The sequence below is a fragment of the Gambusia affinis genome, linkage group LG12 (genome assembly GCF_019740435.1).
Source record: "Gambusia affinis linkage group LG12, SWU_Gaff_1.0, whole genome shotgun sequence".
In the NCBI taxonomy this organism is placed as follows: Eukaryota; Metazoa; Chordata; class Actinopteri; order Cyprinodontiformes; family Poeciliidae; genus Gambusia; species Gambusia affinis.
In genome coordinates this window covers 190,324-215,805 of record NC_057879.1, presented here as the reverse complement: position 1 = coordinate 215,805, position 25,482 = coordinate 190,324, and the positions used below count along the sequence as shown (strand labels likewise).

The 25,482-nt window shown below is 37.6% G+C and overlaps 1 protein-coding gene across 1 annotated transcript; it reads right to left on the bottom strand.

The window, feature by feature from the left end:
• Window positions 1-1,425: 1,425 nt before the first annotated feature.
• Window positions 1,426-15,165, bottom strand: lg12h5orf22 (linkage group 12 C5orf22 homolog). Its single transcript, XM_044133369.1, has 10 exons — window positions 14,957-15,165; window positions 14,201-14,346; window positions 13,386-13,535; window positions 10,861-10,994; window positions 8,454-8,749; window positions 7,759-7,821; window positions 5,921-6,042; window positions 5,257-5,323; window positions 3,592-3,731; window positions 1,426-3,509 (listed from the first exon to the last, which is right to left on the bottom strand). The coding sequence occupies exons 1-10, from the start codon at window positions 15,023-15,025 to the stop codon at window positions 3,353-3,355; spliced, it is 1,344 nt and encodes a 447-aa protein (XP_043989304.1). The 5' UTR covers window positions 15,026-15,165; the 3' UTR covers window positions 1,426-3,352.
• Between the last annotated feature and the right edge of the window lie 10,317 nt (window positions 15,166-25,482).

The window sequence follows — 25,482 nt, the reverse complement described above, 5'->3', positions numbered from 1 at the left end:
AAGCCACGCCCACGAAAGACAAACATCTGTCTTTCCCAGCTGCCGCTACCAGTTAATCCATAACACCGGAGGCTAGACAGAGCAACCAAACAAAGCGTTCAAACTTTCTCCAGAACACACACAGAAGGTCAAATCCCAGACCTAAGTAGTTTCTGTTAAACTTGCACCAACAAACATCCATGAGCTCCAACAGAATCCAGCCTGGCAGCCAATTCACCAAACACCTACCAACTAACCAACACCGCTTCAGCAGCACTATTATAACAACTATGGATTACAAGTTTTGGATACATTAGGATTAATTTACCTGATAGCAGGTCAACAAGTCTACACACGAAAGACAATCAACAAAATTTGCTACGTGTTCCTGTGAGTATTTCAAAATAAAAGCCATCCAACTATGCAAACTGCCATTGTGGTGTTTGGCTGTGCAATTTAGCCGCTAATGTTGTGTAACGGAGGAAACGGCCAGAGCTTTAACGAGAACTAAACTATTTTGTTTTTGAAGGCAAAACACTTGACTTCCGGTTTTGTGTGGAAATCCAGTGGTACAAAAGGTGGCTATGCAGTGCATGCAACGAATAGGGGCGCTGCACTATTTGGGGCGCAAATCGATGAGGGGGATTTTTTTTCTAGTCAGCATTTTAATTACTTAACAGCTGTTTGTGTATGAAATGATAGAGGAACAGCACTGATTAGGCGCCCCTCCCCTCTAACACAGGTAGTTTGGGCAGCGGCCCTTCGAGGACGCGCTGAGGCGCGTTTTTTTTTTTTTTTTTTTTAATTTGTAGTAATGCCTCGACAACAGGGAGCTAAAGATGGGGCGCAGAAAAAACTCCGGGGCACAAAACAGAAAACGGAAGAGGGGAAAGGATAAAGATGTTAGAGAGACGAAGAAAAGCTTTTCAAAGTGGTTGAAAGACAGTAGGTAAGTAATGTCAGTGTATCAACAAGAGAGTTGTAAATATGACAGGTGGTTGTTGTCTCCGCCCGTATTGAACCAATGTTCAACAATGCATTGGACATGTATTATACAGTTATTGAATAATATGCAAACAGTGAAACGTTGAGGGAAAAAAATGCAACCACTGTAAAAAAAAATGTACATTTAAATTTTTAAAGATAAGTTCAAACGGTTATGTTCATTTTCTAATTTAGGACACGTTGATAAGCTTTCTTCACTCTCACAGGAGAGAATAAGTGGCCCCTGCATGCCTCAGCATGGTTACAATTTCTTATTGTTTGTCACTACACATGAATGGCAAAAGGCCTATACATGTATTGTGCTTTATCATGTAGCTCCCCACTACATTCAGTCATTCACCCATTCACAAACTGAGGATGGTGAGCTGACCACCACCAGCAGACAAAGGGGCTGAAGTGACTTGTCCAAGGATGCAATGACGGAGGCGGACAGAGCAGGAATCACAGTTAACCATTTTATACAACACATGTACAATGAGAGTAAAGTCAAAAAAGCCGACTCCAAAAACTAATGGCAGTGCAAACAGAGTAAGAAATACTTACAATATAAACATAAATATGGTGATATTATAATGATGCATATAAAGTTCAGATTGTTATTCACATTGGATAAATTAAGTTTTCTATCTAAAAAAACCAAACAGAATGTATCCAGTTGTTGTCTTGCAGCCTTCATCTTTTACAATCAGTTGAAATAAACAGTGCATAATTAATTGCATTTTTCCTTTAACTTTGCAGAGATTCCTAATATCAAGCATGCATGTCTCAACAATGGGGAGGAAAAACTCTCCATTGTCTTTATCTGGAAGAAACCTCCAGCAGAAAGTGAGTGAGTACACCTAGCTGCCACGACCAACAGGGGTTTTGGGAAGACAGAGCAGACACACACAACAGAAACAGACTCTAATAAGAGTACTAGGACATGTAAAAAACACTATAATATTTCCAGTCATTTCAGATAATGAAACTGTCATTTTCTAGAGCTTCATTATTATACATGGACCACTTCCATGTTATTGTTTACATCCGGAAATTTCATGCATGGGCAAAAGGCTTGATGGTAAAGAGACAATTGTTTTACACAGATATGAATACATAGACACCTCAGTGAACACTGAGACCTACTTTATGTTGCCACCTTCTTGAATGTGGCAGTACAGTGATCAGAGGTCTATTATTCATGTGCTGTGTGGATTTGTTTAAACTGTCTTAAAGCACAAACTGGATCTATTAGAAGACTATAATAGACCAATCAAGAACTGATACTTTAAGTGCACAGACACAGAAAACCGCTACAATGTTTCTTCTTTTCCACGCTACAACGTTACAACTGACCATCTGACACTCTGACACTCTTTCCCCAACCAGCACGCAGCTCAGATTCTGCAATGTTTCTGCGGCTGAACAAAAACAACTGGGCAAATAAAATATATTACATAAATAAATAGCCCTTTATCCATAAATAAAAAAAATAATAATTTAAATAAAATACCCTTAGGATGCAACACATTTCTCTGAACTCAGGCCTCCTTGTATGAATTGCTGCATCAACAATCATCCTGTGATTATGTGTAGGTGTAATGGAAGCTCAGATAGCTTTGATGGCTGCCTTCAGGTCATCTGCCTTGTTGGGTCTGATGTCTCGTCTTTCTCTTGATCTCTTGACCACAGCCCACATATTTTCCATGTGGTTAAAGATCAGAGGAGCCTGCTGGCCAATCAAGAACTGAATCCGCTTTCAGTACTTCTGGCTGTGTGAGCAGGTGCCAAGTCCTTTAGGAAAATAAAAAAAACCTCTCCATGCAGCTTGTCAGCAGAGGGAGCATGGAGGGCTCTAGATTGTCCTGATAGATTTCTACACTGACTGTGAACTTCAGAAAACACAGTGGACCAATGGCAGCAGATGACATGACATCCCAAGACATCACTGACTGTGGAACCTTCAGGCGGTGTGGATTCTGTGCCTGTCCACTCTTCCTGCAGACCCTGGAATCCTTGGTTTCCACATGAAATGCAGAATTGACCTTAATCTGAAATCAGGACTCTGGACCAGCGGGGAACTGTCTAGTTCCTTTTCTCCTTATCTAAGGTAAGATGCCTCTGACATGGAAAATTGTGATTCCTGGTCAAATCAGTTCTATTTTTGGGCTCATACAATCACATTTCTTTAAATCAACAGTTGTTGAAGAGGGTACAAAACGTCACTTAAAACACAGCAATTTTTATTCCCCTATCTTGGGGACAAAATGACCAAAACTGGAAAAAGTACAAAAAATTTGAAACAGACAATCATGGTAACTTTTTTTCACTTTGAGCCAAATTTGTTTGAGTTGTTAAAACATTCAAGATAAATTATTTGTGTGGCAGTTTAAGATGTGCTTGGCTGGCCGTCCTCAGCATCTTTATTGCTGCTTTTGTAGTCTTTGTGCACATCAAGGTCACCATACAATGCCTCTAGTGCATCCAGAACTCTACTTTGAACTGAATCCACCTGCTCAGCTGGGCAGTATTCATCTAGACTAGACCTGTCAACACAAGACAGACATTTACATTCACTCCTTCATTTTCTCTCCAATCAGATCTTGTGGACTGAGTGTTAATCTTTACCTTGACATAGTCACCAGAGTCGGTGTGGGCAGAGCTTTCAGGACAAGCTGCACAGCAGAAATCAGTCCATCAATCTCCTCCTCGGTACTGATGTGATGCGGCAGCTCAACTGAGTCACAGGTCAGTCCTGCCTGGTGAACCTGAGTCATGCAGTGATTGGTCGAAGTAGGCAAAAAATGTAATAAGACCAGATTTAAAGGTTAGGAGGAAAACAGCAGAGATCAAAATGATTTAACAAAGATTCAGTCTGTTATCCTGAGTGTCCACGTCTGTCAGTTTTTAGACAGTAGTTCATCTTTTTAAATCATGTAATGGGTTTCATTGTAGCAGTGGCACTTTAAAGTGTTTAAATCCTTCCTTTTCACATGTAAATCATTCACAGCAGATCTATAAAAATTAGGACTCCAATGCCTCATTATTGAGGCTCCACAGATCCTGGATTACTCCAATTTTGAGCAACTTGTTCAGCTGCTTTTTCTTAATTTGAATGAGACATCTCAGGCTCCGTCCACCTCCAGGCCGCAGAGTGTTCCACTTCACCCCGTTTGGCAATTTTTGTAGATTGATAGCAGCGATTCAATTGTCCACCGGCAGAGAAACATTTTATTCCCAAGTTTATTAAAGATGTCAACAATAAAAGACTCGTCTATATGTTGGAGTCGGAGTCTGACCCAAAGCAGGAAAATGAACCTGCAGAACCACGCATTCAAATCACTGTGTCACAATGGTCGGGGCCACCCCAGGGCATTAGCTGTGTAGGACACTGGGGCCACCAGGGGCCCCTCTAAGTGGAACAGATTTTTTTTATTATTATTATTAGAAATGATTTCTATGTGTTCATATTAACAAAAACATACAATTTCATGATAATGTTGTATTATTATTATTTTTTTTAAAGAAATAGTTTTTTTATATAGCACTTTTTCAGCAACAAGGCAGTTCAAGCAATAATATATATTTGATCATAAAATCATTCTTTATATGGCCAAAAATAAATAAATAAAGAAACTGCTCTTGGGGGCCCTCTAATGGCCCTTCACTTGACAACCATCCAGCACACCCTCCATTAAGTCAAAGGTGTAGAAACGTCCATCAACATCTAAAGATTTCTTCATAAAGATATCTTTACTTGGCTTTAATCTGGCTTCAAAAACAGAATAAATGACTTCCCTAAAGCCCTCAACAATAAGCAACATTGTGCAGCACTTTTCATTTCATTAAAATCTGATATTTTAAATCACATTTTTCAACAGTCTTGCCAGCATTGGGGCCTCTGGTGTACGGTACTTTAAGCTGGTTTGTCCCATTTTCTGAAATAATTCAGCTATTAATTATTTAACTACTTTGGGGTCAACACATGCTGTGTACAGAACATCACACATATTCAAGATATAAGTATGACAGAATCCTAAAAACAGAATGATGATGATCTAAAAGGCAATATGCCCCATTCTCTCACAGCAGCACACTGTACATGCTTCATTTTAATACAGGCACAATATACAAACTACTGAACCGCTATACAGATTTTAATTACATGGAAGCATTTCTTCATGTTCAGAATCGTGTAAATCAATTTGTAGAAGAATGGCAACATGGATGGCAAGGTGGTAAACAGCAGCTTTAGGAAAACTAGAAGAATTCTTACCATATTTTGATGCTTACCATTTCATAGTCAGGTGAAGGATTTCTTGCCTTCAAACTGGAAACCAGTTGGGCTAATGAATACATGCTAAAAAGAAATAAGTAAAGTGACACACTGACTGTTTCAAGACAGGAGAGATGATTTTTAGAGTTGTAAACTGAAGCGCAATGATGATATTAATAATGCTGCAGCTGCCAGCATGCGACATGCAACCACAGATTTTGGTCTCTTAGTCCAACACACAGATAGAAATATAATAAACTAAGCTTAAAATTGGGAGCAGTTTTAAGAATGAACTTTTGTACATAAGAACCCAGCTACACACACAAGGTTGTATTAGGACTCAGTGGTTTAAAACTTTCTCTATCCTGTTCTATGCTCTGTTTAAGAGCTGTAACTTAGCTTGTCTAGGTTATTTTTTATTAGATTCAAGTAGTTCTTCCTAATATCTGTGTTGAAAAGATCTTTATAAAGAGTAGATATATTTGAGTTATCCAGTGTGTGATTGATACTATACAAATTAACTTGTTTTGTCCATCTATAAGGCTGAGGATGAGAAATGTGTGGACAGAAAAGTCAACATTATTTGGCATGCATAATAAATTGTATAAAGCTATTTGTACAATTTACAAACTGTCTGAGCTGCAGACATTTTCTAATGACATAAAAGCAGAGGAACTGTACCCTGGTTTAGATGCCCATCGTGTAACCGTCTGTTCTCCATCATCTTCCAGCAGATCAGCAAATGCCGCCTCCAGGTCCTCCAACTGATGTATACGGCCATCTACACACTCCTCCAGCTCTGCCTTCAGACACACACACACACACACACACACACACAGTGTCTTTCTATCTTCAACGGGACTTTGCATTGACTCCCATTCATTTTTCATTCACTTCTATAGTTTAACCCTGATCCTTATCCTTACTATTCCCTGTACATGCCTAACCCTAACCCAACCATAATTAAAACCTTAGTCCTAATTCTTACCCCCAACCCAAAAATAGCACTTCTATGTGGGCCCCATAAGGAGCAGTCAGTCCATGCAACATCATATTTGTTATGAAATGGTCCTTACAGAGAGAGATTGATAAAATGGTTCTAAAAAAGTCTATACAAATGTTCAAATGCCAGGTTTTTATGATGTAAAAAAATGACAGCAATACAAATAATTTCACAACATTTTCCACCTTAATGTGACTTATAATCTGTATAATGCAACTGAAAAACAAACTGAAACCTTTAAAGGGGAGAAATACAAAATAGAACATGTAAAATAACCTGGTTGCATAAATATGCACAACCTTAAACTAATACTTTGTTGCACCACCTTTGGCTTTTATTACAGCCTTCAGTCTTTTTGGGTTGGACATGTCAACATGGCCCATCTGGATGTGGCCATATTTGCCCACTCTTCTTTGCAAAAAATCTGACAGATTGCAAGGGCATCGCCTGTGAACAGCCCTATTCAGGTGAGCCCACAGCTGTTCCATGGACTTCATGTCTTTATTCTGACTTGGTATGGACATTGTTTTGTTGTTAGATGCGTGTTTTGGGACATCGTCCTGGTGGAAGACAAAGTTCCTCTTTAGCTTTAGCTTACTGACAGAAGGCCAAATGTTTGGTGCCAACACTTACTGGTACTTGGAACTGTATATAATTCAATGCACTCGGATTGAGGCCCAGGTCCAACTGATGAAAAACAGCCCAAAGCATAATTCTGCCACCACCATGTTCACTGCAGGTATGATGAGCAGTGTTGTTTTTGCACCAAATATATTTTTTTGGAATTATGTCCTAAAAGTTCAACCTTGGTTTCATCAGACCCCAACACATTTTCCCACGTGCTTAGGAGATTTCCAAACATATGAAGAACATGAGAGGTTGTTGTTGCATGTAGTACATAAATTCCAGCAGCTCCTTCAGTGTTGATGTCGGCCTCTTGGCCGCCTCACCTGACCAGTTTTCTTCTCGTCTTATCACCAACCTTGGATGGATATCCTGTTCTTTGTAAGGTCACTGTTGTGCCAGATTTTCTCCACTTGATGAAGACAGTCTTCACTGTGTTCCATAGTACATTTAATTCCTTGGAAATTCTTCATCTGACTGATATCTTTGAATCATGAGGTCTGTCTGATGCTTTGGAAGCTCTGTGGCTTATTCTGGAAGATTTAGCTATAAAAACCTCAAGAAAAGCTACCAGGGCAGTTTTTCAAGTGTGTTGAAATATAAACATGAGTACATTAGTATTATTGTTTCTAAGTGAATATGAACTTGTTTTCTTTGCATTATTTGAGGTCTGAAAGCGCTGCATCCTTTTGTTATTTTGACCAATGTTTGTTTTACTCAAACATATACCTATAAAGAGTAAAATTAGAGAAACTGATCATTTTAAGTGGCCTCTTAATATTTTTCAGAGCAATATTACATGTATTACTTCTTATTAATAAAAACAGATAAGTTTTCCTGTTACTAAGTTTCACAATTTTTCTGTAACTGACATGAGTTAGACTATTCTAACCTGATCAGCACCCATCCTTGGTTCTCTGAAGTAGTAGAGCTTCTTGAGGATGGAATACTCTTCCTGGAAAAGAATTACAGTCATCAGGTTAGTTTTAAATAATACTTTGAATCCCGACTACAGCAAGACCATTATTATAGGTTGCATGTATAAGAATAGCATAAACACACTCAGAGGTGGCCCTGGGCAAACCACCTAGTGCCCCCCCACCTCACTCTCTATAACCCCCTCCATGAATGTACATAAATGTACAAGCTTGAATTTATAAAGAATTTTCTCTGACCCCATGTATTTATTACATCATGTGATAAATACATGATATATTAATACAAGTTCCTCTGATAATTGATAAAGGCATAAACAACATTTATAGACATTCAAATTTTTCTCTAGATGTCAATGACAGCTGAAATTGTTATTTTCCACTATGAAAACCCTTGTACATTGTCTTATTGTCTTTTGGAAGAGGCCTCTGTCATTTCCAACCAGAATCTGACTTCTTGGTCGAATGGGAAACAAACTAAATGTCAGTCTGCCTGGGGTATTAATCATTTTTTTGCTTATCTGCAAGTGTTGCAGAAGCCGACCCTTATTTTTTTTACTAAAGTATTATTGACTTTATTTTCTAGGCCAAAAACATTTGGAAACACAGATCAACTTGTTGGAAGAACAACATTCAAACATAGATGAGATACCTGCGTGTATATTTCTTTAAATGGGTTTTTACAGGAGAAGAAATCCAAATCAATGTCTAGGACGTATGGATCCGTTTCACTCAGAAATGTAGCTAATCTGCTAACAACATAACTAGTTGATCCTTCATCTTTATCTTCAAAGTCTGTGCAATTGCTGCTCAGCTTTCTCTGTAAGTTGCTGTCCTCTGTTGGCAGCAGTGTAGGAGTTGTTCCAGATGAAGGTTCTCCATCCTCACTCAGATCTGTCCGAGCTTTTTTGGATAAATGTGTCACAGAATCCCTCTCTGTGTCATGCCCTGAAATCCAGAGTCAGATGGACAAGAAAACATCAAAGAAAATGATAAGAAGTTAAATTATTTGAACATTTACATATTAAATAAAAAATATAACATTTATTTTCTAACATTTATTTGGTTTGACAGAAAGTTATTGGTTATACAATGTAACAAAACTAAAAACAAAATTAACAACAATGAATAAGCTCTACAAATTGTTCCACATTTGAAGAAATAAACATAAAAAAAGACTTTTTGAAATGTGATTGTAAGAAATGTGGCTTTTAAAACATGCAGACAAATGCATATGTGGATATCCTTTAACAGTGTTAGCCTTCAGTCTCCCATTCATACCTGCCAACAGCGAATTAAAGTTCTGCAACACCAGCAGGATTTTTTCTAATATGGATACTTAGCTTTGAGTTTCCAAAGTATCAGGTGGGACTCACTGTAAAACGGTGTCATTCAACACCGGAAGAAAAGCTTTAACCTTACCATGGAACACACACAAATAAAACCATTAAGTAGGAAAATGTGGGGTCTGGGATTACTTTTTGACATAGAACTAAAGTTTTGCTTCAGCTGAATGACTTTAAAAACAATTCAAAACCCAAAACCTGACCATGAAAAAGATCTTCAGTTCATTAAGCTCAACCTAGTAAGTACAAGCATAAATCCAAACCAATAAATGGTTTTCACCAGAAGATTACCTACCCTAATTACTTTCATTATTTTGTACAGAGCAAGTCAAATTCCAAAACATCTTCTTTTAAATCCTTTACAACACCAGAAAGAAACTGTAGACAAACCATACCATATTCATACAGATCTGAGACAGGTAGTGTGGGCAAAGTTGAGGCATGGCAAGCTATCTTAGGCTGTGTTCACACTGGAGCCTGAAGTGACCCAAATCTGATTTTTTTGTCAAATCAGATGTTTTTTTGCTAGAGCCGTTCACACTGCCACTCGTATGCGACCTGTATGTGTTCTGCAGTCTGAACGGGCAAAGGACCTGAAAGTTTCCCGCATGCGCAGTAGAGGGCGCAACAGCGTCAGTGTTCTCAGCGATCTGCCAACCGCCATAAAAAGAAGAAGTGCTCAGCGTAAGTCAGTGTTTCTCAATTCCAGTCCTCAGGCCCCCCTGCTCTGCATGTTTTAGATGTACCTCTATTCCAGAGCAGCTGATTCAAATGATTGCATGACCATCAAGTGCTGCAGAAGCCTGTTAATCACCCACATATTCAATCCAGGTGTGTGGCAGAAGGGAAACACCTAAAACAGGGGTCTCAAACTCCAGGCCTCGAGGGCCGCAGTCCTGCAACTTTTCGATGTGCCTCTGCTGCAGCACACCTGAATAGAATAATTAAGGCTCTGGAGAACTGATCTACACAAGGAGGAGGTAATTAAGACATTTCATTCCAGTGTTTTGTACCTGTGGCACATCTAAAAACTGCAGGACTGCGGTTTGAGACCCTCGAGGACTGGAGTTTGAGACCCCTGACCTAAAACATGCAGGGCGGGGGGGCCTGAGGGTTGGGGCTAGAAATTGAGAAACACTGGACTAGCTGAACAATTGTTGCAGAATCAGACTGACAGAATGTGAACCCCCACTGTAACTTTCATTTATGCAAAGCCAACAACTCATGAATGTCACTACTAGTTAGTGAATATAAGTATTATTTGTTAACTAAAGATTGTCACATCCTCCATGTGATAGAAAATCTGTGCAGGAAGCTGGAGATTGTGCTGATGGTTTGGAGAACTTTCAATCTAAAAGAACCTGAATGAATCTAAGAAAAATGTCAAAATATCAATGAAACATGCAAAAATAAAAATAGAGTATAAATGGCTTCTGCATGAATTAGCTGATAAAAGTTTGCTTTTTAAGCCCTTACTTGTTACCCCAAAAACAGTTCAGATGCAATTTAAAGGAAACATGATAACACCGCTGTCCTTAAGGACTGAGTGACTTGAATTAAAGTACTTGTTGGTTTACAGTTAAAGGTGTTGATGCCAATTAAAATATTTTGGAAAAATAGAGCTCACAACCACCTAATCTTTCCTATGAAAATAAATTTGGCTCAAATAAAGCTAGTTCAAACTTAAAAGATGTTATCACTTCTTGAAGGTACCTGGAAGTGGCCCAGTTGATGTTTTGACAGGATTTACTTTGACTATGTTCAGGTTGAGACGTTTTGAGTTTTCCAGCAGCTCGTCACAAACATACAGACCATCACTGAGGAAGTAGTTCTCTGTACTGGTCAACCTGGAAAACAACAACAGGATAGACATAACGTAACATTTAACCTTCTGCTGTGACAACTTCCTGGAGGGGTCATCGGCTGAACTGGATTGCTCTATAGCAGTGTTTCCTAATTCCAGTCCTCAGGGCCCCCTGCTCTGCATGTTTTAGATGTGCCTCTACACCAGAACAGCTGATTCAAATGATTGCATGACGTTAGTGATGGTCTATCTGAAGCCAGGCTTCGAGGCTTGTACCGAGTAATGAGGGGGCGTGTCAATGAAGCCCCGCTTCGAGGCTTGAGTCGTCTTGCTGAAAACCACGTGACTGGCAATAAACGAGGCCTCGCATTGCATGGGTCACGTGACTGCTTCATTTTGCGTGTCGGTTTTCAAAATAAAAGCGTGATGAGTCGCTGCTTGATCGCATGAGTGGAGTATTTGTCTTCAGCAGTGGCCGAAATAAAAGGAACCTTTTATAGTTCATGTGTATTAATGATTTTGATGATGACACTCATCAAAGTGTAATGTTTGTTACCAGTTTTCTCAATGGTTGATTGTGGCATATTTTGACTTTATATTTATGTGTTTTTATTATGTAAAACATTTAGACACTGCATCGTTGCTGAAATGTGCTACACAAATAAACTTGATTGAAAAGGAGCCAGCAAGAAGAAAAAATCTGACATCTGGGAATACTGGAGATGATGATTCACAAGATTCTTAAATAACAATAATTAAACCCTTCACCTCTAAAATTTTCACCTTCTTGAAATTTCCACTATTTCTTTGTTCTGCAAAAATATATCAGTCTTGCACAGCAGAAACAGACTTTAAGCTGTTGGATGAGTAAAATTCTGGCTTATGAGTAAAAATATAAGGGATCAGATCAGAGAGCCAATAGAAAGTTTTTCAGGAGGCAAATCAAAACTCGAAGAAAACTGTCTGCCCCAACAAGCACTGCACTCCGAGTACACCACAACAAATGACTACTGTTAAATCAGTCAATGACAGAAGAAAACAGCCATTAGGATTGGCAACAAATAATTTTAATAACTAAAAATTATTAGTTAAATAGGATTTAATTGACTCTCCTGTTACTAAACGTGAGTTTGACAAAACCTTTGTGACAATGTTGCATTTACTAATTGTTTTTAAATATGTCTGAGTGACAAGGCTGTCACAGCTTCACCAGCAGGTGTCACTAGTGAGAAATGAATGAAGCATCGAGTAATAAACTTTTGGGCAAAGCAATGGGCCGGAAGCTTCATTGCTTCATGAGGCTTCATTTGCCCATCACTACATGACGTCTTCTGCAGCCACCAAGTACTGCAGGAGCCTGTTAATCACCCAAAGATTCAATCCAGGTGTGTGGCTGAAAGGAAACATCTAAAACATGCAGGCAGGGGGGCCTGAGGACTGGAATTGGGAACCACTGCTCTATAGTCAATGACACAAAGCAAGCGGCTTTCTTCTGTTGCTACATGTCCGTCTGGAAGGAGTGAATTCTGCAAGTCAATGACTCGATGCGATCTGCTGGGTTTCCTTATATTAAAACTTTAACCAGTGATAATAATAAACTGAGCATGACTTTACTGGTTGATAACTAGAATTAATTGGAATGGATGCATTAATGTTTTGAACTGCCGTTTTCATAAAGTGTCTTGAGATGACAAGTTGTCAGTTGGCACTTTGTTAAAATTATTTAAATCCATATATATGTTAGACTCAAATGGTCCCTTGCTAACATGCTTTATAGTCATTTGTTTGTAAACATCCCTTTGGTCCTGGGACACTTTGGGATGGAGAATCTGACAAGAGAGGTCAGCAACCTTTTAAATTCAAAGAGCCACTTTTGCCCCGCTGCCGCAAATTAAAATTTGTCTTGAACCACAAAAAAAGACAAATTAAATTTAAAAAAACTTTTTTTAGTTTTTAGAAAAGTAAATTAAAACATTTGTTTGGAAAGCAAAGTAAATAAAACCAAAAGTCCTATTTTAAAATGTTATGACAAAATGGATCATTTAAAGTTTAAAAAGGGAAAAACGCTATTAAATATTAGCTGTGAAATAAGACCAGGTGAGTGATGCCTGTATATAACAGAAAGATGAAAGATACACAGCCCACTTAAAAATGTAAAGCACATAACTTGAACTTAAAAATAGAATACTTTGAAAAGCCTCAAAACATTGCTGTCATTCTATTCTAGATACTCTATGCAGATATTGTCTTATTACCTTTATAATTCAAGACAAATTCTTTATTTTGTTTTGTTATAAAGGAGCCACAGTGGAGGAACCAGAGGGCCACTTGTGGGTCTGAAGCCTCAGCTCTCAGACCCCTGAACTAGACTGACCTTATAAAATACACATTCCTTTCAACAAAAATAACCATTTATCATCTGTGTTTATCTTACCTGATGGTTGTGGTAGATGAGTCTTTGCCAACATTAAATGTGTGCTCTCCTTCACTGATCTGTTGAGACCAGTAAGGATGCAGCCACACCATGTAGCTCACATGACCAGCATACACCATAGGCATTATCCAGTTTTCTATACTCAGCTCACTAAAAGGCAAAAGAAAAATACAACTCTTATCAAGTGGCCATATATTTGAGCAGATTCAGCAAAATGAAGGTAGGAGAAAAAACACAACCCTTTGAACAATAGGCTTGATTCCTTTAAAAGTTTTCTAAAAACAAATGTACCAGTCTAAAGCTTGGTTAAATGACATTCGTCCCTGGTATGATGATTCAGTCCCCTATTTGTCTGCTTCCAGTTTTGTCAGGGATCAGGTCTTAAGGCTTGCCAAACTATCACATACTTAAAAGGTGTCAAAACTTTTTAAAACATCTTCACAGCTCTTAAGAAGTCTGCACTTACTTAAAACATAAACTTGTTCTACGGTAGTCAAGAACAAATAAGGCACATGTTCAGTTTTTTACATTTGTCAAACCAAAATGTGTGCATTTGTTGAACTCTCAAACTGCATGCAAAAAGAGTTTCTTTGGTTGAGTGAACAAATTCCAGCCCAAGATCAGTAGGTTGTTAAGCAATTGAGGGAAGAGAACACACTTGCTGTATGTCATGTAAGTCAAGGCAAAGTTATTGATCACAGACTGTATGAGTAAAATCCTTTTTTGCTAGGTTGTAACACCGAGCAGAAAGCTGAGGTTGTTTCTCCCTACATCCCTACATGTAGGGATGTTCTTTGTTATTCTGCTGCTCTTACTTGAGGAGTTTCTCCTTATCAAACACTGTGTCAGCAGGCATGTTGACAGGGATAAGAAGGTCAGGATGGGAGTCTAAATGAACCAGTCTGATGTTGTTGAGTGGAAGATGTCTTGATGCAATGGCTCGATAGATGTGATGGACCACCTGCAACAATATAAAGAATTTACACACAATATTGTTTTACTATATAACATTTATCAAAACAAAAAATATATATAGTATTACTCTAATCTGTCACCATTTGTTAATTGTACAGATAAATAACCCATATATTATGGTGCCTGTTGTATTGGTGGGATTTACTTTCTTTCTTACAGTCTCCATCTGATTTTTACTATTATGTGTATATGTCCGCGTCCATATCCACGTCACTTGGTTCTGATGGAGTTCAATTTCCTCACGGAACGACAGAAAAGTCCATTTTTATTATTCCCCAGACATTATTGAAGTAGTCATTTAAATGGGTAATCTGTAAATTAGTCTGAACTTTCAGTGTCAATGTTTTTGTTTGTTATCCTCTTCAGGGCTGAATATCTTACGTTTTCATTCAGTCAGTTTGACATTATTCATATAACAGAATCTTATTCAATTTCTTTCGGATAGCGGTCAGTAAATAATTAAGATGCGTTCTTAAAGGTTTGTATTTCAACAGTCAAGCTACTTGTATTGAGCTTGTTGCTGTTACGAGATCTGGAACTATTCGACCAGTTTCATGTTTGATCTGTAGTCACTGACCGAAGAAAAACATCCTTACATGGTGGTGGTCCTCCACTATCCACACAGGTAGCTTATCGTAGAACCTTTTCCGCGTCAAGGAATTCATTTCTGCATGAACTTGTCTTCCCCAACGGACTCTTTAATCAGATTGACTTGAGCAAGCTAGCAGTAAACCTTTTTGTACGAAAAGTGCAGTAATGTCCGCGAGCGAAAAATAACCGGAAATTCACGCACCAGAGTTTTTATCGCCGGTTAGAAACAAGAATGAAACAGAAAGGTTCTGTCACCGAGTCGAAAACAAATCAAATAATACTACAAAAAAGAAACATTTATAAATATAAAGTTTAACGGCTACAGCTGGTTGTAAATAGTAAGAAAACATTTCTAACTATTTATCAAAATATGTCATCAATATCCTCATAGAGAAGATGTTTTATCAAGTATATTTAATATTTATTGTTTTTATTGTGGTCATAGCTTTCCCTTTAAATTTTATCTTTATGCCCTTTATCAGATAACCTCTGTTTGTTTGTATGTAATGTTTGAGTTGTATACGCAAATTGGTGAAAATTTGCAAATCTGCAAAAAATTCATCTCAGTCCTAAATTCATATGTTTAAACCATAGGGTTATTTTCAATTGAAGTAACTTTTTTGTTTCCTGTAATGTCTGTTCAATTATCCCTGGACAGGTTAAATTTGATTTATCTTCACCTTTATTAATAATACCAATTGAGAGCAATTTTATTTTATGAAATTGATTTTAATTCATGAATAATACTTTATAGTAGGTAAATGACTTTCATTATTATTCAAGGTGGAAGCTGCACCAGGTTGGTTATAGCCATGCAAACAAGTGCACATTCACATGCCTGTGCACGTGTGACTCAGCACTCACCCAGAAACAGACCAACTCCCTGAATCTGCTGGTAAATTAGGAAAATTAACTATTGCCAACCTAAAACTGCAGCCCTCAATGAAAGAGAGACAAATCTTTTGTCAGGTTTTATGAGGTCAAGGTGCTAAAGTGTTTATTGAATTCCCATTATCACCAGGTTTAACCTTGACAGTTGCAAACACCAAAGATAGGATAATGATCTTCAGTTTGTTTGACCTTGCAACAAAGCAATCTCCATAGAAATTGACACATCATTGTTAAAGTTCTTTACACTGATGTAAATGTTTACAACTTTCCCATATGTTAGCGTATGAGGGCTTAGGGATATATGTTGATTATTTAATTAAGGTAGCTAATTTAAATAATCAAATCATAAGAACCTGACTTTATTTGTTCATCTTTGCAAACTTATCAGTGAGAGAAAATAATTGAAGTATACATCAAATAGCAGAAATTCTAGTCTATTCAGGACATCTGGATGTTATTTATAATGTAACATCATGTGAGGTAGTAAAAGAATCATGTTGCTTTTACCCAAGGTTCACTCTGAAGAAGACAGATTTATTAACACATAAATTTAATATTTCTCCACATATCTAATATATTTCTTTGACAAACCTAGTGTGTCCCAAGATTGGACAATACTCCCTCATCTGTACTTTTGAGATGTCTTATAAAAACTCTCCCTCACAGTGACGTGCGGTTAGGGGGGCCTCATCTGTCATCATGAAAAAGTAATATTTAATGATAAAATAATTTTTATTGCTATTTTCACCCTGTGGTTTGTACTAAAAAGTACCTATTTTTTATTTAGCTTAACCAATGCCGATTATTTTTTTTCTTCAAAATCGCTGAATTTTCTCATTTAAATGCTCAGAAGCGAAGCCGGTGAGGCAGCAGCGAGTTGAGCCTCTCCTGGGATTGCTCAACCTCTGGCTAACTTCACTGGCTGCTATTTTATGGGAGCATGCTCCTCCTGTCTGTACGCCGCCAATAAAAATGCTTAAAAACATTTAATGGATGAACTGATTTTCCATAATTTATCTCATATAATATAATGTACAGTGTTTTTTGTCACCAACTGTGTGTGTAATGTGATTCGTGCGCTGAGGAGCGATCAGAAACGGCAGAGAACAGATTCGAGGTGAGGCAGGCAGTTCTCTGGCCTCATGGCAGGGGGCGCTGCTCCAGACATTGTGATTCTACAGCTGCAGAGTAAGAAACAGTAACAGTGAGCTAGCCATACAGTACAGTCAGGTGCAGCGATATATTTATAGTTTTCTCCTCTTACCACAACAATCACTTATTAATAATCGCAAAAACCATGACCTAAAACCATACTACTGCAACAGACTGAATGTTATGCTCTTTGTGTGGGAAATATTTGAGTGGTTTTTTTTATTTGTTTGTTTTGTGGCGTTGTTGTCAGTTGCTATGGCAACGAGTCTGCGCTTAGCTGCGCTGATACGGAGAGTCAGAAAGAAGTGGTTTTCAGTTGCACTTTAGCGGTTTTCCCCTTTGCTGTGGAGCACAGCACTATATTAATAATATCTACATGTCCACGTTTGATTGAGTTAACCAAATTATCCTACGCCGCAGCGCCGCTATGCATGGCATGTAACACAGTCACCACCGGTGACCTTTGCCATGTCCTCATCCTGTCTGCCTACGGTCTCAAAAAATACGAGCCACTAGCGCCGCAAAAACTCTTTGGAAAAAAAAAACGTTGGTTTCAACTAAATTTTTCAACTAAATTGAAACCAATTAATCTTAGTCAAGTAAATTATTTGGTCCAAAACATTGCAAATTAGTTGGGCTGGCTCTTTTAAATTACATTGGGAAGCCAACTCATTTTATTTAAATTAGAATAACCATAATATATTAAGTTGAGCCAACACTTTGATTTAGAATCAACCATAGAATAACTATAATAACATAAGTTGAGGCAACACAATTGCTTTACATTGGGATAACCTTAATAAATTAAGTTGACCTAACACGTTTGCTTTAAACAGGAATAATAGAATTACATGGTGCTGAAATAAAGCAAAAATAATCGGGTAAAAATCCTTTCTATGATTTTTTATGTTCACCAAAGAGTTATTTTTTTCAGTGTATCTGAGAACTGACTGCGGTGCATCAAAGAGTTCTGGACAAGAGGCTTTGCAGCATAATCGTTTGCTGCTGAACCACTGCTGTGGGATTATTTCCAATTCAAATTCGAAAATACTTTATTAATCCCAAAGGGAAAATAAATGCTGAAGCTCATCAAGCTTCTTCAAATTGATAAGAACTTTTGAAGATGGTGACGGCTGTCGGCAGAAAAGGTCTCCTGAAACGGTCTGCATCACACTGAACCTGAAAATGCCTCTCACTGAAGATACTCTGCCTTCCTAAGACTGTCTTGTGAAGAGGATGGTCAGGGTTGTCCATTATTTTCTTGATTTTATGAAGAATCCTTCTCCTGTTGGCCCACCTGAGTAAGCAGACAAGCACATGTCAGGACCCCTAAAGTTTTCTTATCGGCGTTGAGTTGGAGTTGATGATGCCATCATACACCTGCTTCAACAAACATCTGGACAAAGCAGGCAGCACTGAAAGGATCGTGTTCTTCCATTTCTCCAGTACATTTAACACAATTCCAGGGTTTCCCCCAGAAAACTTGCTAAGCCCGGTGGTCGGGAGTTTGTATTAAAAGATGTTAAGTTGACAGGAAGTGTAAAAATATTACTAGGTGATTAATGTGTTATGGGAAAACATCACCTGTGATATGTTATTTAAGCCCCACAACTATAGAGTCTTAAAAACAACAAATAAAAAGAAAATACAATGAAAATGAATATTTGCACTTCTATTTAATTCAAATTAAGTCAGCAGCTCCATAAGCCCCCGCAGGCCTTCCGGAGACCATAAATGCTAACATTTTGTCACAGACCACAGATGTATACATGTAACATTTATTTATTAAGACTATCAATGCTGCTAAATTTGATATAATGGTTTCAGGATACATAAATGAAAAGATCGGAAATTGTTTAACATTTAAATTTAAGATTTTAAGGAGTTGGCAAGTTTGCTTTGTAAAAGTTCAAAGAACAATCTTCATAATTAGATTGTTTTGTTACCATAGCAATAGTCTGATGCTGTGAGTTTAATCTTTGAGTGCAATGCAAAGCGTCAGATGCAGTGGTCATATTGAACCCTAAAGATTAGGAATGGGATGTCACTTAAGCTCATATATAAGGCAAGGCAGGCGAGCGGATAGTTTTGGCAATATATTGCATCATTTTGCTTCAGGTAATAGCTGTCTTTTCAATTGGCCAAAAATTACAATTGAGATATGGAAGGTAGAAGTGTTGTAGTATTTCAGATAGCATTTAAACACAATATTTCCTGGGTTGCTTGGATAAAAACACTTGACAGAAATTATGGAGGACATAGGCCTGAGGAAGCAGCTGTTTTACCTGTGCAACACACACACACCACACACACACACACACACACCCCAAAGCAATACAATGCAACATACAGCAATAGCATTGAATCTGAATAAGATTTTAGTCAAAAAAGCAATAAATCTGCACTTCATCCTCATCTTAGTTCACTGTTGGTCGTTCCAACTATTGCCTGTGACACGTGTCTCGACTCGTGAAGCCACCATAAATACCACACATTTTATACAAACAAAAAGCTAAACTTTGAAACCCATTTGTTTTTTGCTACAGAAGTATTATTACTAAATATATTTTCTAAGCAATTTAATCCATGCAGTCAACTGTTCTCACTGCAGCTGTGCAAAGGTCTCATAGCTATATGATAACCAGATAAAAAGCTGACAACTAATAGAAAAGATATTTGTTGTCCTTAACCTTGACCTTGACATGGTTACAGTTGTCAAGGATAGTGCCTGTTGCTTTCTATCAGCAATTTAAGCAGCCCAATTTCAAATCAATAGTAAGCTGACTTTGCACCTTGGATTACGTATACTGGCAACTGCTATAATTTATCTAGTGCAAAAGTGCAACCAAATGCTTATTAAATAAAAAATTCCATGTTATTCTACAAGAAAATGTGCAGTGTGAATATCTATGATGAATCCCATGAGCTCATTACTACCAGAGACCAAGTATTGTGAAAGACATGTTCTTCCAAAGACTTTTCTAAACACACCATAGATTGGGTAACTTGTTTGACTTGTGTCAGATTTACAGACAGTTCTCTAAATAACATCCATTTCTTAGAATTTACCATGACAAAATATTGGTGGATTCTAACTCTATGTTATCAGAAGGATAGTTTACATTTTGTGGGCTTGTGTGCCATGATTGCAAGTGTCTTTCCTGCAGTGGACAGCAGTGACTGTGCTCTCAGTACAGACATATGAGTTGTTTTGACTTTTATTTGATGTCCCTGTTGAATCCAGCATTTACACAAAATAAATCCACTGTCTGTGTGGGGGGAATTTTACTGCCATAGGTCAAAAGCACACATTTTCATTTTGAAAGCAGAATTTAATCTTTGTTCCCAAAACCTGTAATGCATGCACTCAAAACTTCTGCTGTCTTTGAAATATTTGGGAACACTTTATTTGATGGGTTGTGAATAAGACTGTCATAACACTGTCATAAACATGAGTAAGTCTTCATAAATATTTATGACTGTTGTCATAAAGTGTCAAATCATGACACTTTTTTTGTAAATGTGTTTATTAATTTTTTTGTTTAAAAACAACAACAACAACAAACAAAAACAAACAAAAGCTCAGCAGTGCAGTCCAGAGACAAAAGGAAATAAAAGATAGGGGGCATACATACTTCCATCATTATATAGTTCACATCTAAACATTTATAAATGCTTGAGACAGGATGGTAGACACGTGTCCTTCAGCATAGTATGCGTCCAAAAATGTTAGTCTTAGAGTGGATGAGGCATGATAGAAAGTCTAGAGGGAAACCCTGACCCAAAACCAGCTTCTTCCACCCAAAACTTGTAGGAGATTTATTAAAAATCCATTGTAACAAAATATTCTTTTGAGCACAGAAAATTAGAACATTATACAACTTACTCTTGTTTTGGTTTTGGATATGTTTATTTGGTAGACCAAGGAGAAGAGACACTGGATCGAGATCAATATTAGTTTTGAAAATGTTCCTAGTCTCAGCCAGAATAGATTTCCAGTATATCTGGATCTTGGGGCATGACCAGAGACAGTGTGTGAGGCTGCCTTCATGTATTAAATCATGATACTTTTAATACAAAGTTGACATTATTCAAAATGTAAACTTTAGCTTTAATAACATAAAGCTACACAATTTCTAAAGTTGAATCACTAATACTTTTGTAACAAATTGATGTCAGATCATGATTTCTTGGTTAATGTCAGGTTGTCTTAACAAAGACATTTTGAATAATGTCAACTTTCTATTAAAAGTTGATCTTATTCACAACCCATCAAATAAAGTGTTACCAAATATTCTCTGTGCTCTCTCAAATCTTTGTGCTCACGCTCAGACTTTCTCTTCACACAATACTTCTCTTTCCATGGATTAACTCTTTGCTTGCAAACCTCTCTGTTCACTTGCAAATTCACTGCTCTCAAAACAAAAAAGTACCATTGTCTGGCAACGTTCCACCCAATACAATGGGAGTGTTATAACGGACATTGGGAGCCTCATCAAGGGTGTGTTTGTTTCCTTCTGGTGGGTGTGCCTGTGTAGCTACTATCAATTGTAGTAGCATCCATATGGTAGCACCTGCTCTTCTGCACTGTATCGAGAAACAAAGTCAGCTTTCTGCACCAAGGTAAACGTACAGTGAAACTATCCCCAAACAACTTTTTTTTTACTGGTAGACTGTCTAAATAGACTATTTAGGGTTCTTCTATTTTTATGTTTTTGAGCAAATTTTAACATGTTTGTGCAATTCCTTTAGTTAGGCAGAAAAGTGTCTCACACTGGCTCTCTTCAACAGTTGAATTTTTAGCATTACAGCATGGTACAACGTTGCCACAGTCCCTGTTTGGGTATGAAAGCACAGAGCTCCCTCCTCCCCACCTCTGTTATCCACTTGATGTTAAGTCAGAATTTGAAGCCATGGCAACCGGGGATCATTGATTGATATCGTTACTCAGCTTAACAAATGTGTGATTTATTTGCAAGACACAGAGTGAAATGGATCTGCTCTGCTCTGACTACAGATGAGGGTTTGGTGTTGAACTGTGTCAGACTGGCTGCAGTGCTCAGAAAGCGGGAGAAGCTAATAGGGGCTAATGATAACTATTTATAATAATTATTATTATATATTTCATTTAAAAGATTCTACCAGGGCACACAAGGTCACCTCACAAAAAAAAAGCAAACAGAGAGATTGTGCAAGTGCCTGTTTGAACAGGAGAGCATTCAGCCGGATTTAACCCTCCTGTTGTCCTAAAATAACATTTAGTGGATCTTTTAGTGAAACTCCCCAAAGATCCATTTACATTTAGTGGATCTTTGGGGAGTTTTAACACAGTGGCGGGTCATTTTGACCCGAGGACAGCAGGACGGCTAAGACACAGAGAGTATCTGAGTGGGAAAGTGGAGGTTTATTGTTAATAGAGAAATAATGTGCATAAGTTGTATATTTACAGAATAGAGATGCTTTCTGTACATAAAGGCAAATTCACAAAGCTGGCTTCTGCTTTAAGTTCTGCTCAGAGCTCCAGGATGATCAGTCTGGATGAATCTAAACACTAATAAACCATCATCAACATTTACCAGCAGATTGATATGATCTCTGATCAATGGCTCCCACTCAATCCTCCATTGGTGATGTTCTCCATCAGAGCCAAAACGCTCCACATTTACGCAGCTACTTATATTTGTATGATTGCATACACACCCTGATCACCTTACAAATACAACAGGACGAACTGTTTGGAGTTGATCTGCTGATCCATATGAAATTACCCCATAGATGCATTCAGTCTTTATGAGACAAAAACTGAGGAAAAGTATTATTTACATTTGAGTGAAATTTTCACATCCTTTAATTTTTATTTTCTTTATTTTGTGTTAGGTTATTCGATCAATCAATCAATCAATCAATCAATCAATCAATCAATCAATCAATCAATCAATCAATCAATCAATCAATCAATCAAATTTTATTTGTATAGCACATTTCAGCAGCAAGGCATTTCAAAGTGTTTACATCAAATCAAACACAGAAACACAATGAAACATAGAATCAATAATAAAAACACATTAAGTCAGGTTCCGTAATTAAATTTGTAATTGATTACAGTTCAAATAAAATTCTAAACAGGTGCTTTTAGAGATTTAAAGGAAGTCAGTGTTTCAGCTGTTTTACAGTTTTCTGGAAGTTTGTTCCAGATTTTTGGTGCATAGATGCTGAATGTTGCTTCTCCTTGTTTGGTTCTGGTTCTGGGGATGCAGAGCAGAACCAGAACCAGAACCTGAGAGGTTCTGTAAGGTTGATACAACAGCAGCAGATCTTTAATGTATTGTGGTGCTAAACCATTCAGTGATTTATAAACAGCAGGATTTTAAAGTCTATTCTTTGAGCTACAGGGAGCCAGTGGAGGGACTTTAAAACTGGTGTTATCGTCTGAGGAAAAATGCAGTTCAGTTTTATTGTTTACGTTTAAACAATAAAATATTAAAACCAAGAAAAAAACAAAACATCGGGTTTGATGCTTCTTGGTCTAAATAACTGACTGTCGTCAGATTTCAGTGTATTAGGTGAGTTTTTACCCTTTGTAGTTTATTATTGTCCACAGAAAACATTTGCATGGATGCTGCACATTTTCATGGCAGGTCAAAAGTTTGCGTATATTTCCGCACATTTTCTCACCACGTTCATTTTTATACATGCTGACTAGTGCGTAAAATATGGCGCCGTACATTTTTTGTGCACACATGCTTTATACATGAGGGCCCTGGTGTGAGCATTAAGCTAAAGTTATGGTACTTAGTTTACTGGTATATTTGTTACTTCTCCCAAATTGTAAAGTAGCTTCCAGGATGTTTTAATAAATGAAGAGTTAATTCCTTAAAAAAATCACTGCAAACCAAATCTCTGGTAGCCTCATAATAACCACATTTAAATACTAATAGGTATTAGCTTCAATTCTGCTTCTTCTCTCCCCTCCACAAGTGACATGCAGCATGTTAACGTTTCTATTAGCCAACCATATCAGAAAATACGGCAAAAAAAACTTTTTTTAAAAAGCAGACAATAATTTTTCCATCCAGAAAAAGGTCAAGTAAGTTAGTAAAAAACATTCCATTTCGAAAGGGAAGTAAATGCTGTTTTCTACAAAACAAACAAACAAACAAGCAAACGTGAAGTTAAGAAATGTGCTGGTGGTGCTGTTGTTAGGCAAAGCATCAGAGAACAACTGTGTGAAGTATATTTGTGTAGTTCTTTAAAGTTTTGGACATTGAGGACGTTCAGTTTGGTGAACGTTAGAGAGTCAACTTGTGACTGCAGATTCAGATGATTCCCTAACTCAGTATGCTGAGCTAAACACCACTGCTGTACAGTTGCCCCTTTTTTCAACAAACACTCCTGTAGCACAATTGGAGAGGCAGTAAAGTTTTTCAGGATGTTGCCAGTTGGAGTTGTAGGGGTTATTTGACCAGGTTCAGATAACTTGGTCAGCAGCACAGGAATCTATAAATACTAACCAAATTCAAATCTAAGCAATATTTAGGTTTTAGTTTAACTTCTTTGGATCTCAGCAGTTTGTTTAATGAGGAAAACACTTATTTTTGATGTCCATAATGATAATAACCTCTATTTAACCAGATCAGAACCTCGTTGAGTTTTCTTCTTCAAGAGGGACCTGTCAAGATAGCAGTACCATTTACTTTCAGAGGAATCCATTAATCTAGTTAAAAAGAAGATAAAATCATAAAAATAGTGAAAACATCTAATAAAAAACATAACTACCAAAAGCAGTGGCAGTTAAAACTCTTCCTTGTGGTCTTTCAGCAATGCTTTCACCAAGAGTCACTTTCCCTGTCAATTTGGACTCTTAGGGGCCAGAACATTAAAATATTTAAATGTTCTCTTACACAGAACTGTCCTAAGTCTGGGAACAAGCACATGGGAACATTTCTGGGAACAAAATCCTTATCAGTGGTGGGACTTAACCACCTGGGCAGTCAGATATGAGGGAAGGAGTTCCAGTATACATTTATTTTAAAAAGGACCAAATGTGACTGTCTATGAACAGAAAAAGCTGCATATAAATGATGATGTTGAACCTGATATTCACAGCTAGTAATTCAACCTGGAGAGACTCACACAAAGAAAAATCTGTAATCAAAAAGTTTGTTTGGCATGAACGAACTAAAGTTTTGGACTCCAGCAGAAAATGTGGGCACTGTGAGTTGCAATAAGCTTGGATGAGCAGTTTAAGAAAAGGATTAGAGATGTCTTCCCCTTAAAACGGGGTGCTGGGGCCAAGAAAGACTTATGGCAAAAGGTGATGAATGATTAGCAATGGAAATGACTGAGCCAAGCATGAATCCAGGGCTGGTAGATGTGCAGCCAGAGAACTACAACCAGATGCCATGGCTCAACTCAGACTCCACATAGCAGAAGGACACCGAGAGCTCAGTTCTCAGCTTGTTCTTCCTGAGAACCCTCAGGAAGTTTA